Source organism: Sturnira hondurensis, unplaced genomic scaffold (genome assembly GCF_014824575.4).
Source record: "Sturnira hondurensis isolate 20B ecotype Veracruz unplaced genomic scaffold, ASM1482457v3 Scaffold0006496, whole genome shotgun sequence".
NCBI lineage: Eukaryota > Metazoa > Chordata > Mammalia > Chiroptera > Phyllostomidae > Sturnira > Sturnira hondurensis.
The window spans coordinates 14757176-14769258 of record NW_028079127.1 but is presented as its reverse complement, the minus strand read 5'-3'; the positions used below and the strand labels follow the sequence as shown (position 1 = coordinate 14769258).

The 12083-nt window shown below is 50.1% G+C and overlaps 1 protein-coding gene across 3 annotated transcripts in view; it reads left to right on the top strand.

The window, feature by feature from the left end:
- The window catches only part of NCAPG2 (non-SMC condensin II complex subunit G2), a 54147-nt gene extending 42279 nt beyond the window's left edge, over positions 1–11868 (top strand). For all 3 annotated transcript variants that reach the window (XM_037049521.1, XM_037049520.1, XM_037049519.1), the window contains exons 24-28: positions 976–1116; positions 3146–3249; positions 4051–4151; positions 5758–5857; positions 11482–11868. In XM_037049521.1, coding sequence (XP_036905416.1) covers positions 976–1116; positions 3146–3249; positions 4051–4151; positions 5758–5857; positions 11482–11533 — 498 coding nt within the window. In that variant the 3' untranslated portion in view covers positions 11534–11868. The remainder of the gene's footprint in view (positions 1–975; positions 1117–3145; positions 3250–4050; positions 4152–5757; positions 5858–11481) is intronic.
- Positions 11869–12083: the final 215 nt, after the last annotated feature.

Below are 12083 nucleotides of genomic sequence, written 5' to 3'. Positions count from 1 at the left end.
GCACAGCATGGACTGTGACACGCTAATATCTGCACGTTTGACTGTCAGCCTTGGGCCGGGCATTCCTGCTTGGAGGTCACAGGCCGGCAGGGAGAGCGCCCCCTCCCAGCAGGGCAGGTGGCGATGAGCTGTAGAAGGCTCTTCAGTACTCAGTTGTTATGCCACAGAGTTTTCCAAATGTAACACGTTTTTGAGAACACTGAATTTGATTACTGTAGATGACAAGACTTCCCTGATGAAATGCTAATTTTTGCCCTAGCTCACCCTCCCCGGAAATGCTAAGCTCCTCTGGTTGGGCATGAGGCACAGAGCGGATGCCAGGTTTGCTTGGCTCCTTGGACCGTCTTGTCCTTGGAGAGGCCATTGCTTTCAAGTAGTGGTTAAAAACAGCAATGAGCTATTTTTCTTTAATGAAGGTTTTTAAAAATTCCCACATGGGAGGAGGTTTATGAAATGATGAAATTTCCCTTTTATTTTGTTCTTAGCGACAGAGGTAATGGAAGGTTAGTGGGTGTGGTTTCCACGCCTAGTCGGTGTGAGTTGACTCGAAACGTCTGTGTTTGATGAGTGGTTGGTGTGTCCGGTCTGCCTGCGCAGTCCACTGGGGCCCAGCCCTGCGTGTCCTCCCCGGGTCTGTCCTCGCTGGCTGAGCAGCGGCATCAGAGCACGAGAGTGACAGCCCCTCGGCGTCAGTGATGCTTCTTCACCTTTTCTTTCTGACCTGATTGACAGCTTGAGTTCTTGGAGATTTTGTCTCCACTTTGGGGGCAACCATGGTGGGCAGGCGATTGTGAGTGGGCGTCCACCCCGTCTTCCGTCTCCCTGCCTGGGTGCTTAGCCATGTGAGTCAGCAGCAGGAAGGAGCAGCGGGAAAGGGCGGGTGGTGAGCCACGGCCGCCCCTGGGGAAGGGCGGCTGGCACGCCCCTGCCCCAGGACCTGCTGCTCACCACCCGCTGCCGGTGTCTCTCCCATAGCTCCTGTACTCCGTCCAGACCCCGCTGCTTGAGTTCATAACCGCGGTGCAGTCGTGGCACACGGACACACCCGTTCACCACGGCGTGCTCTCCACTCTGATGGCCGCCTCTGTCGTCGAGATAAGTCACCGGCTTCGAAAGGTGAAGTTCGTGGCCCTGCATCTTCTGTGTGTCTAGTTGCCTGCACCAGGTGCTCTTTCTGCCAGCAGTGCCTTCTGTGTCGTAATGAGTCTTTGAAGCACTCGGTTCGGTGGGGGCTCTGCTTCCGCAGCCGCCGGACCTCACTGGTGGTCTGCACTTTACAGTCGTGTGGCTAGGAATGTAAGTGAAGGCTGTTGTCGTCCTTGATTAGAACCAAATGAGTCCTTCCTCAGTGCATATTTCTTTTTGCCATGTGTTAGAAGTTTAAGTGAGCTAATAACATTTCTTAAGATTCCTTTCTGCTGAGGTGACTGTCATGGAGTGTGGTGAGCAGGTGCGGGGCTTCTGACACGTGGTTGGGATCACGCACTTGTGCACCTGCCCTGAGGTGGGACGAGTGTGACTTCCGTGAGCACAGGAAACCCGAGCTCTGAAAGCAGCTGGACACGCAACGTGTCCGTTCCTCCTCTCGTGCACTGGCTCCTTTCCTCTCAATAGCCTGTTTCATTGATGAGCCCACCGGGCGCTGCAAAATTGTCGTGATCAGGCTGACACCTGAACTTGGAACGGGAAGTGCTGTTTTTCCATGTGGGATCCATGGGGCGTCGAGGGAGGCAGGCAACAGGGACTGAGGAGGTAGATTTCCTCAGCCACAGGAGATGCGATCTGCACAGGGACTGCCACCGACAGATGAAAACGTAGATGTATGTTATGTAGATTTTATACTGTTAAGTCATGGATTAAAAAAGTTAACTGAATTTTAAACCATCAGTAGAACTTAAGGCCTTCCTTAAAACTCGAAGGGAGGTCATTTTGTGTCAGAAAGGAACTGGTGGAGTATACGTGGAAGAAGGACGGGAACTTACTTCCTCCAGTGCTCAATAGTCACGGCGGTAAATAAACCACTGATGGCCCGTGGGCGGAGCCTCTTCTGCTTTTGTAAGTAGTTGTTTTGGAGAACACCCACCCCGTTCTGGACACTGTGTCAGTGGCCGCTCAGTGCTGCGAGGGCAGAGGAGAACAGGTGTGAGGATCATGTGGCCGCAAAGCTGAAAGTGCACCGTTTACCGACCACTTGAGAGAAGTTCGCTGGTCTCCTGTCGTGTGTGCTTACTTATGGCGTTGCTTACTTATGGTGTCTGTCTGTCTGTCTGTCTGTCCTTGGTGCAGGTCGGCACTGTGGCTTTTCCCTCTGTGCGTCTGGCAGCTCTCTCATGAGGCACAGCCACCCCAAGGCTCGAGTCTGCCCGAGGGTGGACCTCTGTCTGTGCAGTGCACTGGAATGGGAAGTGGCGCTCCAGCATGGGGAGGGCCCCGCAGAGCAGACACGAGGGGCTGGTCGGGGTGCTGGCTGGTTGGCGCGTGAGAGGGGTTCCCCGAGGCAGGCAGAGGCAGTGGTGGGCCACAGGAGGGCCACACTTCACTTCACATGGGGGTCATCACTGATAACGGCCGCCTTGAACTCACAAGGTGCTGGCAGAGGACGGAGGCCTGGCAGGGCCCCCTCAGGGTGCAGACCAGCGGTTTTCACTGCCCCTCCAGGGGGCACTGGCTGTGTCTGCCCCGTTCTCATTTTCATAGCCAGGGAGGGAGCTGTCACCCAGGACCCTGTGGGTTGCAGGGCACCCGTGTAGCCAGGGGTTCTCCTGTTCAAAATGTCGGTAAGTTCCAAATGGGGAAAACCAGATCTGGGCTAACAGGACAAATTTGTTTGTCATATAAGACAAACAAATTTGGTTAACACATAAGACATTGTCTACTGCAGATGACATTAAATTAAAATGTGTCTGACAGAAGGCTTGTTGAGTGACATTATCTTTTTTATTTGCTCTAACTTAAATAAGACACCCTGTATATAGTAATAGCTTAATCAAAGTTATTGTAGAAATTTCAACGGTTAGTGAAGTCATTCTTTCAAGTTTCTGAAAAGCTTTTCTCAAGTGTTGAAGAAAATCCAAAGCTATGTAAAATAAGTTATAAGTCTCAGTCTCTGTTGATAAATTACTGATGTGAAATTACTTTGTTTTAGGTTTCTGATGTAGAAGAGCTCACCCCCCCAGAGTGTCTTTCAGATCTGCCCCCATTTTCAAGGTGTTTAATAGGAATAATCATAAAGTCTCCAAATGTGGTCAGGTAATAACTCTTTACTATCCTGATACTCTTTTTGTGGCTGCAAACACTCAGATTTTTCTCCGTTCTTTGTACTCACAGAATTTCTCAGAGCGATGGTTTTTTTCGGTGACAAAACATTCCGCAGAATAATCTCCCCTTTTATCAGTGATTAAAAATATTCACATCACACTCATAGAGCCTTTGTGGGGCTGTATAAGTAGATGTGAAGTAGAACTTTTCTAATTTTCTGTGAAATAGATTCACCCAAATCTCTGGTTATGCTTCTCATAACTGAAAGTCCGGTGAGAGGGAAACATATAAAGTGTTCACATAGTGAAACACTTGCTACTGTGTGAGCTCCCAGAACGTGACTGGGTGAGACACCAACCTGGCTTTCGTTGGACACACAGCTGGCAGGCATCTCTGAAGCCCACAGGTCATTGGCCTGAAGTCCTAGGCTTGTGACGTGTGTATTACACAGGACTGACTGTTTAAAGAAAGAATAGGCTTGCAGATACCTGGTGCCTGTGGAACTTTAATGGCAGATAAGTTCAGTGGGAAGTTTAAAAAGCATCGTTTCAGCAGTTGTGAATTATCTTTCAGTAATGCATGAAGTTTTTGTTGTGTGTGTCGTGAGTAGCCTCCTTCCCTGGACCGGAAGTCCTGTTCCGATTTGGGCGTCTCACCTGTGCGGTTTGGCACACTCACGTGGAGACACGGGCACTGGAATGCACTGTGCTTGATGTGTCTGACCTGTATTTGTCCTTCTGTAAAGTGTTTGCATGTATACTCGTGAGTAATTTCAGATGTTTGTTTTTGCAGGTCATTTTTAGATGAGTTAAAGGCATGTGTTACTACTGACGATATTGAAGGAATTGTGTGTCTCACGGCTGTCATGCATATTATTCTGGTTATTAATAAAGGTTGGTTGAATTTCTCTTATGTTGTCTGGGCTGTAGCTGGGTCTCCCCTGTCAGAACTGTTAGGAACACCTGGAACCTCAGCTCACCCGTGTTGCACGGGCCCCTGCTCTGTCACTGGTCTGTGTGTCTTCCTCTGCTTGACAAGCTGCACCAGCCAGAGACGACCCACTGGCCTGAGCGTCTTCATGCTCCTCTCTCGCCTTTGCACCCTGGACCCACCACGTGTCCCTCCTGTGCCTCAGGACTGAATTTTTCTGTGCATTTGTCATTTATTACCGTGTTTAAAAATCTGAATGTATTTTTGCTACTGACGGTATGTTTTGGTGTTAATAGTTAATCTATCTGCTGATTTACTTAAGCCTTACCCTTGCCTGTTGTGGATATCCTGGCCGGTTGAGATAATGCTGGGAAAGTGCCTGGAGATGCCTACCAAACACTTTCCTCAGCATACAATACAGTGACGTCCTACAGACGGACTACTGTACCTGTGTTTTGTTCAGTTTTAATAAGGTTGAAGCCATTTTCTAAGCTAATGTGTCATACATAGAGTGCTGCTGTTAGATGCACAGGAACAAGCTCTTTCCACAAGCCTCAAGCATCTACCTCTGCAGTCTCCTAGCAGTGCTTTGTGACCGGTTTGCCTGGGGGAAGCCTCCCCACAGCCAGTGCCCCAGTGGGGATCTGGGGGGATCTAGGGGTCGGCAGCATGCAGGTCGGGGTGTGGGTGGAGAGTGGGTTGCTGGTGAGCACCTGGTATTTAATAGGTATTTAAATATTGGGTTGGCCAAAAATATGTCTTTTCCCATAGACTATAAGGCACATACACTATATGTTCACCAGTAACTTCATTGACTTGAATATCTTGAGTGTGTCGACGGTCTCCCGTGTGGTAGAACGTTGATTGTTCTCCATTACTGTCCCGGTTTAATCACTGTCAGCTTCAACTGGCCTGTCTGGCTGTGGAGACATCCAGTGAGAAATCTGCACAAGGCCTCACAAACTGCTTTTGACATGTTTGATCAGTCACAGCACCTTCTTCATGTACTGCACAAATTGTTTTTTGCGTTTTAGTTGCATTTTTACCTTTCTTGAAATAATAAAGCATAATATGCCAAAATGTTGCATATTTACTCCATCTTCAATATTAAAATGGCTGCACAAAAACTTTTCAATTTTGATAAGTTCTTTTTGTAATGCATGCTGAAACAAAATTGTTTCGGATGAGGTTCAAGACAACTAAGCGCTACTAAAGCCATCCTATGGAAAATACCAAACAAGCTTTATAGCCAGCCCAGTGTTTTTGCCTGCCGGGTGGTAACTGCACTGTGGTGGCTGTCATTCCGATGGAGGCACAAGTGAGCGTGCACTTGCTGATGGACAGACTCGGGTGTGTTCATCGGAGCTCTGCCCCAGAGCTGCGAGGGGCTGCATCAGCACTCGGGCCTCGCTTCCCTGGGAGGGGGCCACTGCTGTCCGTGCTCAGTGAGGGGTCAGCCCTGAGAGGCACAGTGGGGAGGCTCTGTCAGACTGGACTGTGCCTGCATCGGTGGCAGGGAGGTGTGCCTTGTGTGGTCGCACTAAATCCATTTTTCTGCCTTTAATACAGGTAAACATAAAAGTCCCAAAGTGAGGGAGGTTGCAGCCACTGTTCACAGAAAACTGAAGAAGTTCATGGAGATAACCTTGGAGGAGGACAGCATGGAAAGGTAAAGCACTGGCTATGCCGTGGGGCAGCGCCCCTGCAAGAGCTCGTTGTTCCATGGGTGCAGTTTACCTGGCGTGTTCACTTCCGCCACGTACCGCCAGAGTCAGAAATTGGGGTTGCAAGGGCAGAGGCATCGTGTGGGCAAAACCCCTGGAACATACGTCTAATTTAGCTCTCCGCCTGTCTTCAAAAACAGAAACAGAATTTCATTTGCACACTATTACTCCAGAAAAGTAAGGGCATGCAAACTTGCTTTATATGGGCCTGGGGGACGGGAAGGTCTCTCCAGAGACTGCAGAAATACGTGTGGTCGCTCCCTGGTCGGGGCTGGGGATGTGGTCGCTGGGCTCCTTCTCTGGCCCTGCATTCTTGCTGCTGTGCCTGGTTTGTTAGGCGCTGTGTCTGACTCTCAGACTAGCTGCAGAAACTGTTTTTCCTGCTGTTTTGTAGACTGAAGTGTCACAGACCTCTGAACTAGGTGATCAGTTTTGTATATGCCTGGGAGACCAGCCACTTTCTCCTTTGGACAGAGGCCTTCAAAATCCCAAATTGCTAACTGATGAACGAGAACAGTTTGGTTTCTTTCTTCCCCTTTTCTTGCCTTGTCCCATTAGCTGGGGCTCTGTGCGTGATGCTGAAGAGGATGGCGCGAGGGGCGCTTCCCTGGTTCCCGATCCCAGTGGGAAAGCTTCCCCTTCCTCACCGCTGAGGACGGGCTCAGCTGTAGGGTTTTGTCCACGTCTGTGTCCAGCTGAAAAGCTCCAGTCCATTCCAGGTTCATGGGTTTTGTTATGAATGGGTACTGGGTTTTATCAGTAGCTGTTTTTGCATCTAGTCATATGGTCATAGAATTTTTCGTTAGCCTGGGGTTGTAATGGCTTACATTAACTGGGTATCAGATATCGAACCAGCCTTATATACTTGAGATACGTCCCACTTGGTCATGACGTATAATTTTTTATGCATTGTTGGATTCGATTTGGTAATATTTTGTTGAGTGTTTTTGCATCTGTGTTCACGAGAGAGGTTGGTCTGTAGTTTTCTTGTGATGTCTTTGGTGTCGGGGGTGCTGGCCGACCATTTAGAAAGGGTTCTCTGAGATAGTGGAGGATTGCTGTAGCTCCTTCCTTAAATACGTAGCAGAACTCACTGGGGAACCCATACGGGCCTAGTGCTTCCTGCTTTGGAAGGTCGTTCATTATTCAACGTTTAAATAGGTGATAGGCCTATTCAGATGGTCTGTGTCCTCTCATGTGAGCTGTGTCTTCCAGGGGTTCAGTCCCTCCCATCTTTGGCCCCGGGAACCTGGCAGGGGACCCATGTGCTCCGCAGGGATCAGGCCAGGAAGAGAAAGCCCCACTGTCCAGGTTGAGTCCTGTGCCTCAAGGAGGCCTTGGGCTGGGCACTGGAGTGGGGCCCTGGGGCCTCCTTGGTTGTGAGCTAAGGAGACGCGTTCAGTTTTATACTTTATTCTAAAAACTACCAAGTATTTTGCAACTGTATATGTGAAGGAGAAACCCAAAGACTGGAGCTTTCATGAAATTATTTTATTTCTAGACAATGTGGTGAAGAGGGAAATGGCCTTCTGATTTGAGATAAGGGAGGAGCATTTGTGTGTTTCAGGAAACACACGGCAGCGCACACATCTTCTCCAGGCACAGATACGCACTGTAGCCATCAGAATTGCCAGGTGTGGAAACGATAAGTTATCTTCACAGGGCATCAGTCTCAGAAGTCCAGGGACTTCAGGAGATTTCTGTGCTAGAAATAACATTTGCAAGGACATGTCGGGGATGCAGAGTGGTGTGTCCTGTTCTGAAGATACGAGGAAGGAGGGATCCTTGCTCCTTGCTAGGATTCTCTTCCACTTCCACTTGTAGTGTCGAGGCGATCACATGAGTGTGTTAGTTATTGACACATGGAGAGGAAAAAGGCCTCAGAAGTTCAAAACTCACACCAATTAACACTCTGGAAAGAAAAGGATTTTAACAGAATTTAAGCATGGGCTGCATAACATTTTTTGCTCCGTTGTCTCACCAGCTGTGTGGCTAAGCTAATGCACAGGTGGAAAAAAAGTTCTTCCCTTTAAAGAGAAAACATCCAAGAAAATGAATAGGTAGGGACAGTGGAACACTGGCTTCTCTCTTAAATATGCAGGAAGCACATCGGAAAACCCAGTGTCCAAAAATCAACCTGATGGAAGGTGGACACTAAGATTTGAGACTGTATTTTGGAATACTGACCTAATGTTGGAGTAAAGACATTAAGGCAGGTCAGCTCCGTGAAGTCTCGGGGAGCCCTGGGTCCATTAGCACTACAGGCTCCAGAGTAGACGCCAGCGCTTCCTTAGCGCGCATTCTTGCCGTCTCTGCAGCGGGGCTAGCGTTTGGTCAGCTGGTCTGCTGGGCACCGAGACAGACGCTGCCACCGCCCTGGACCGCCGCACTGGCACGGCACCCCAGGAACCGGGCATGTTTTCTCAGGAGTGCCGTGCGGGTGCCGGTGTCAGCCTGCGTGCTGCTTTTCTCAGTGGTTTGTGAGTGGCAGTGGGGTTGGGGTCAGAGACTGTAGAAGCAGAGGTGTTGTTAAGGGCCATGTCGCCGCGTGCATTTCTTCACGGGGTCTGTGAGCCATGCCCGTGTCGCAGGCAGTCGCCCCTGGCACTCGAGTGTGTGCAGCCCCAGCCTTGGTCTGTCTCTGCCTGGGAGGAAGCAGTGCTCCCTGAACAAGCGAGCTCTTTCTGCTGTCAAGTATGGACGGACAATACGACGTTATTCTGCTGTATGTAACTTAATAGTCTTTTTTTAATGGGTTTGGGGCTGCCTGCTTTTCACAGCTCATTCAGATGCACATCCATCGTCACCAAGCTTGCACACCATGTAAATAAGGGCGCTCCTCCATCAGCATGCTCGTCGTTGCTCGCCCTGTGTCCCCCTGTGGCCGTGGCTGTGTGGGGTGCTCTCAGCACGTGAGCACAGCCTGCTGTGGGCCTGGGGCGGCTTGTGGAGACCGGCTTCTGGCCTGTGTGTAGAGACAGTTAGACGCAGTGGGTGAACACGTCACCAAGTTCAGAGGTCTTGTCACACAGGAGAAGAAGGTGGCCCAGGGTTGAATTTGTCTGAGGTTTGCCCGTTCCAGCTCTAACGTCCTTTGTCCTTTAATAATACTCATTTCTTTGGTCTACATATTACATTCAACGCAGGTAATAGGAGCATGAATAAATATAAGAATAGCTGAGGCCATTTGGGTAGTCAGAAGCCTGGGTTTGAGCCCACTCTGCCCTTATCCGCAGTTTGGTCTTGGGCCAGTTGGCACTCAGGCCTTGCCAGCCCAGGGGCCACGGCACTGGGGGCCTGTAGGGGTTGGCTCGGACAGCTCATTACTCTGTAGTTCACAGCACTTTTGTCAAGGGGACCTAGTGTTTTTCTCTTAAGTATTTTTAAATTTAGGTTCACTTAAGGATATAATGGTTTGGGGTAATTAAAAATAAAATTTTAATTACCCAAAATTAAACATTTTGGGGTGAGATCCTGGGGTGTACATGACCCCCATGTGTCCTGCTCCTGGGTGTGGCAGAGGGTGTGCCCTCATGACTGCCCTGGTCTCTCTGGGCCCTGAAAAGCCGACCCAGTGGGCGAGGTCTTCTCTGTTGCTGAGGCTGCGGGACCAGAAAGTGATGGGGTCTCTTTAGGGGCAGAGGCCCCGCCTGCTGCTGTGGTGGCCGCTTCCCCTTCTCTGCTTCCCCCCGAGCGTCCCCAGGGCACAGACAAGAACCACCACACACAGGGCGTCCCAGTAGCTAGAGAGGAACAGTCAGAACACCCACTGATACAGGAGCAACGGGGGCCAGCCAGACCATTGATAGTGAGTCTTTGAAGAAGAAATCGCCTGTAGCCCCAAAAATGTAATCTAGAACTAAGCTCTTGACTGAAAATGTCACCAGCACACAGGAGAGAAGCCGCTGTTAAGAGTGGGATCGTAGATGGTCTGAGGGATCGTGCCAGAGGAGTATCTCAGAGCAGACACCAATGAAGAGGAGTCGTGAGACAAAGACCAGGAAAACAGACCTGAGACGGGCAGTAATTCAACACACTATAGGAGAAAGTTTCCCAGACCTGAAGAAATGTGTAATTTTAAAGATATTTGTTGTTGTTGTTTTCACTAAATTGTGGATGGGATCGATGGGGGGAAATCACACCTCAGTCAGTCAAGAAAATTCCTGACTGACTGAGGTGTGATTTCCTCTATCTCTGACTTCCAGGGATAGAGGAAATTAAAAAGTATTTCTAGATGAGTGCCGGCCCCAGGCGGGCTGCTCATCGCACATGGAAACCGAACGTGTGACAGGAGTCTGAGCTGCACTGTGGCCAGAGCACAGCGTGCGCCCCAGTGTCCGGGGGGTTGTGGCTGAGACCAGAGGACGTGACAGCAGTGTGCGTCTGTTGGTTGCTGCAGGTGGTGTGTGTTGGGCGTATTGGCCTAAGTCAGGGGTGTCAAACCCATCTTCACCGGAGGCCGCATTCAGAGGGCCAAGTGTAACTTAGGACTGTGTAAATGTGGCTACTCTTGAATAGTTAAGCAAGAGCTCAGCACTGCCACCAGGTAGAGAGACATGGCAGGGGGCCAGATTCGGCCCGTAGGCCTTGTGTGTGCCACCTGTGGCCTAAGTGAAATACATTATTCAGATGATGGATTTCACCTGGTCCTTTCAAGCTCTTTTAATGTAGCCACTAGGAAATTCAGGTACACCTGTGCTCGTATCAACACCAGACAGGGCTGTTCTGGGCCACGAGGTGGGTTGTGTCCCTTAGGAACAGGACCCTGGGACACTGACTGAAGAGACGTCATTTGGGATGGAGATTGGCACTTGTATCTAAGAAGGCACTGAGAGGTTAGCCGGCCCATGTAGCCTCTGAGGGGCGTGCTGGGCACCCTCGTGGCGTTACTGGGGGTGAGGAGGAGGGCAGCAGGGTGGGGCTGAGCTTGTGACTGCGTGCATGTGGGTCTCGGAGAAGAGAGACGTGCTGCGTGTGCCAGCTGCCCGGCGAGGGCTCTGGGCCCCGAGGCCTGCAGCGGAGTTCGGACGAAGTCCGAGAACAGGACACTCCGGGGGGACAGGCAGGGCAGCGGGGAGTGAGGTGTGTCTGAAGGTCTCGGGACTGAGCCAGGGGGCGAGTGTCCAGGCGAGAGTGTGACCTTGTGTGGAAGGGAAGAGCTCGTGCTGTGGGTGCCAGAGAGGGAAGTGCACACGCTGTGGTCGCATTGGCTGTGGACCCGAGTGGGGGTGCAGAGCCTCACGGGTGAGGGCGAAGCCATCGGGGCCTGGCCAGTGAGCATGTCTTTCATTCGTGCGGAGGGGTTCTGGGGGCCCTGAGCTGCCGGCTGTGGGGACGGTGATGACCGCTCCCTTGCTGACGGCTCGTCCACGAGTCGCGTACCCACTCAGACACAGCAGTTTCCTTCTCTGCTTATGTATGAGGACAGTCCGTGAGGTGGTGACAGGTTGCTTCTACTTCCTTTTTAAGTGTATTCAGTTGCAAACCATCTTTAGGTTTATGAAAATGTATGTTTGGATAATTTGGTTACTTATTTCTGTAGCCAATTCTTTCTTTTCTTGTGTTTCAGATTTCTCTATGAATCATCATCAAGAACTTTGGGAGCATTTTTGAATTCATAACAGCCAACATCTTTGATTATGTAAAAATAGAGAAAAGGAGTTTACAGAAAATGAATGTGTACTTTCCTAGTGTTTTTAATGTTAATGCCCCATATACTAGAGAAGGTGGGGTTTATTTGGGGAAGGTATGAATAGGAAGCTCAAACTTTCTTAATTGTCTGCCCAGTGCCTGCAGAATAATATATTTACTGTAAAGGACTCCAGAAACCCATGGTGCAAAGCAGAGGGAAAACACCTTTCTGGCAAACCTGGCGGTTTTAAAAATGACTTTTATACATATGTAATATTGCTTGTAAGTGGCAATAAAGCAATGATGGCGCCTGTCTGTATAATTTTAAAACACTAGTCTGAGTTCTTCCCTTTAGGGACAAGGGTTACATTCTTGGGGAGCCGTCTCCTACCAGGAGAAGTTGCAGCGGCTGAGGTCACAGCCGTGCAAGGGGAGGCCACACACAGGGGCCTGGAGCTGCCTCCCTGAGGTTGAGACAAGCCCTGTGGCTACAAATGTGAGCCCTTCAATCTGAGGCTGAACTACCAATATGTTCTCTTT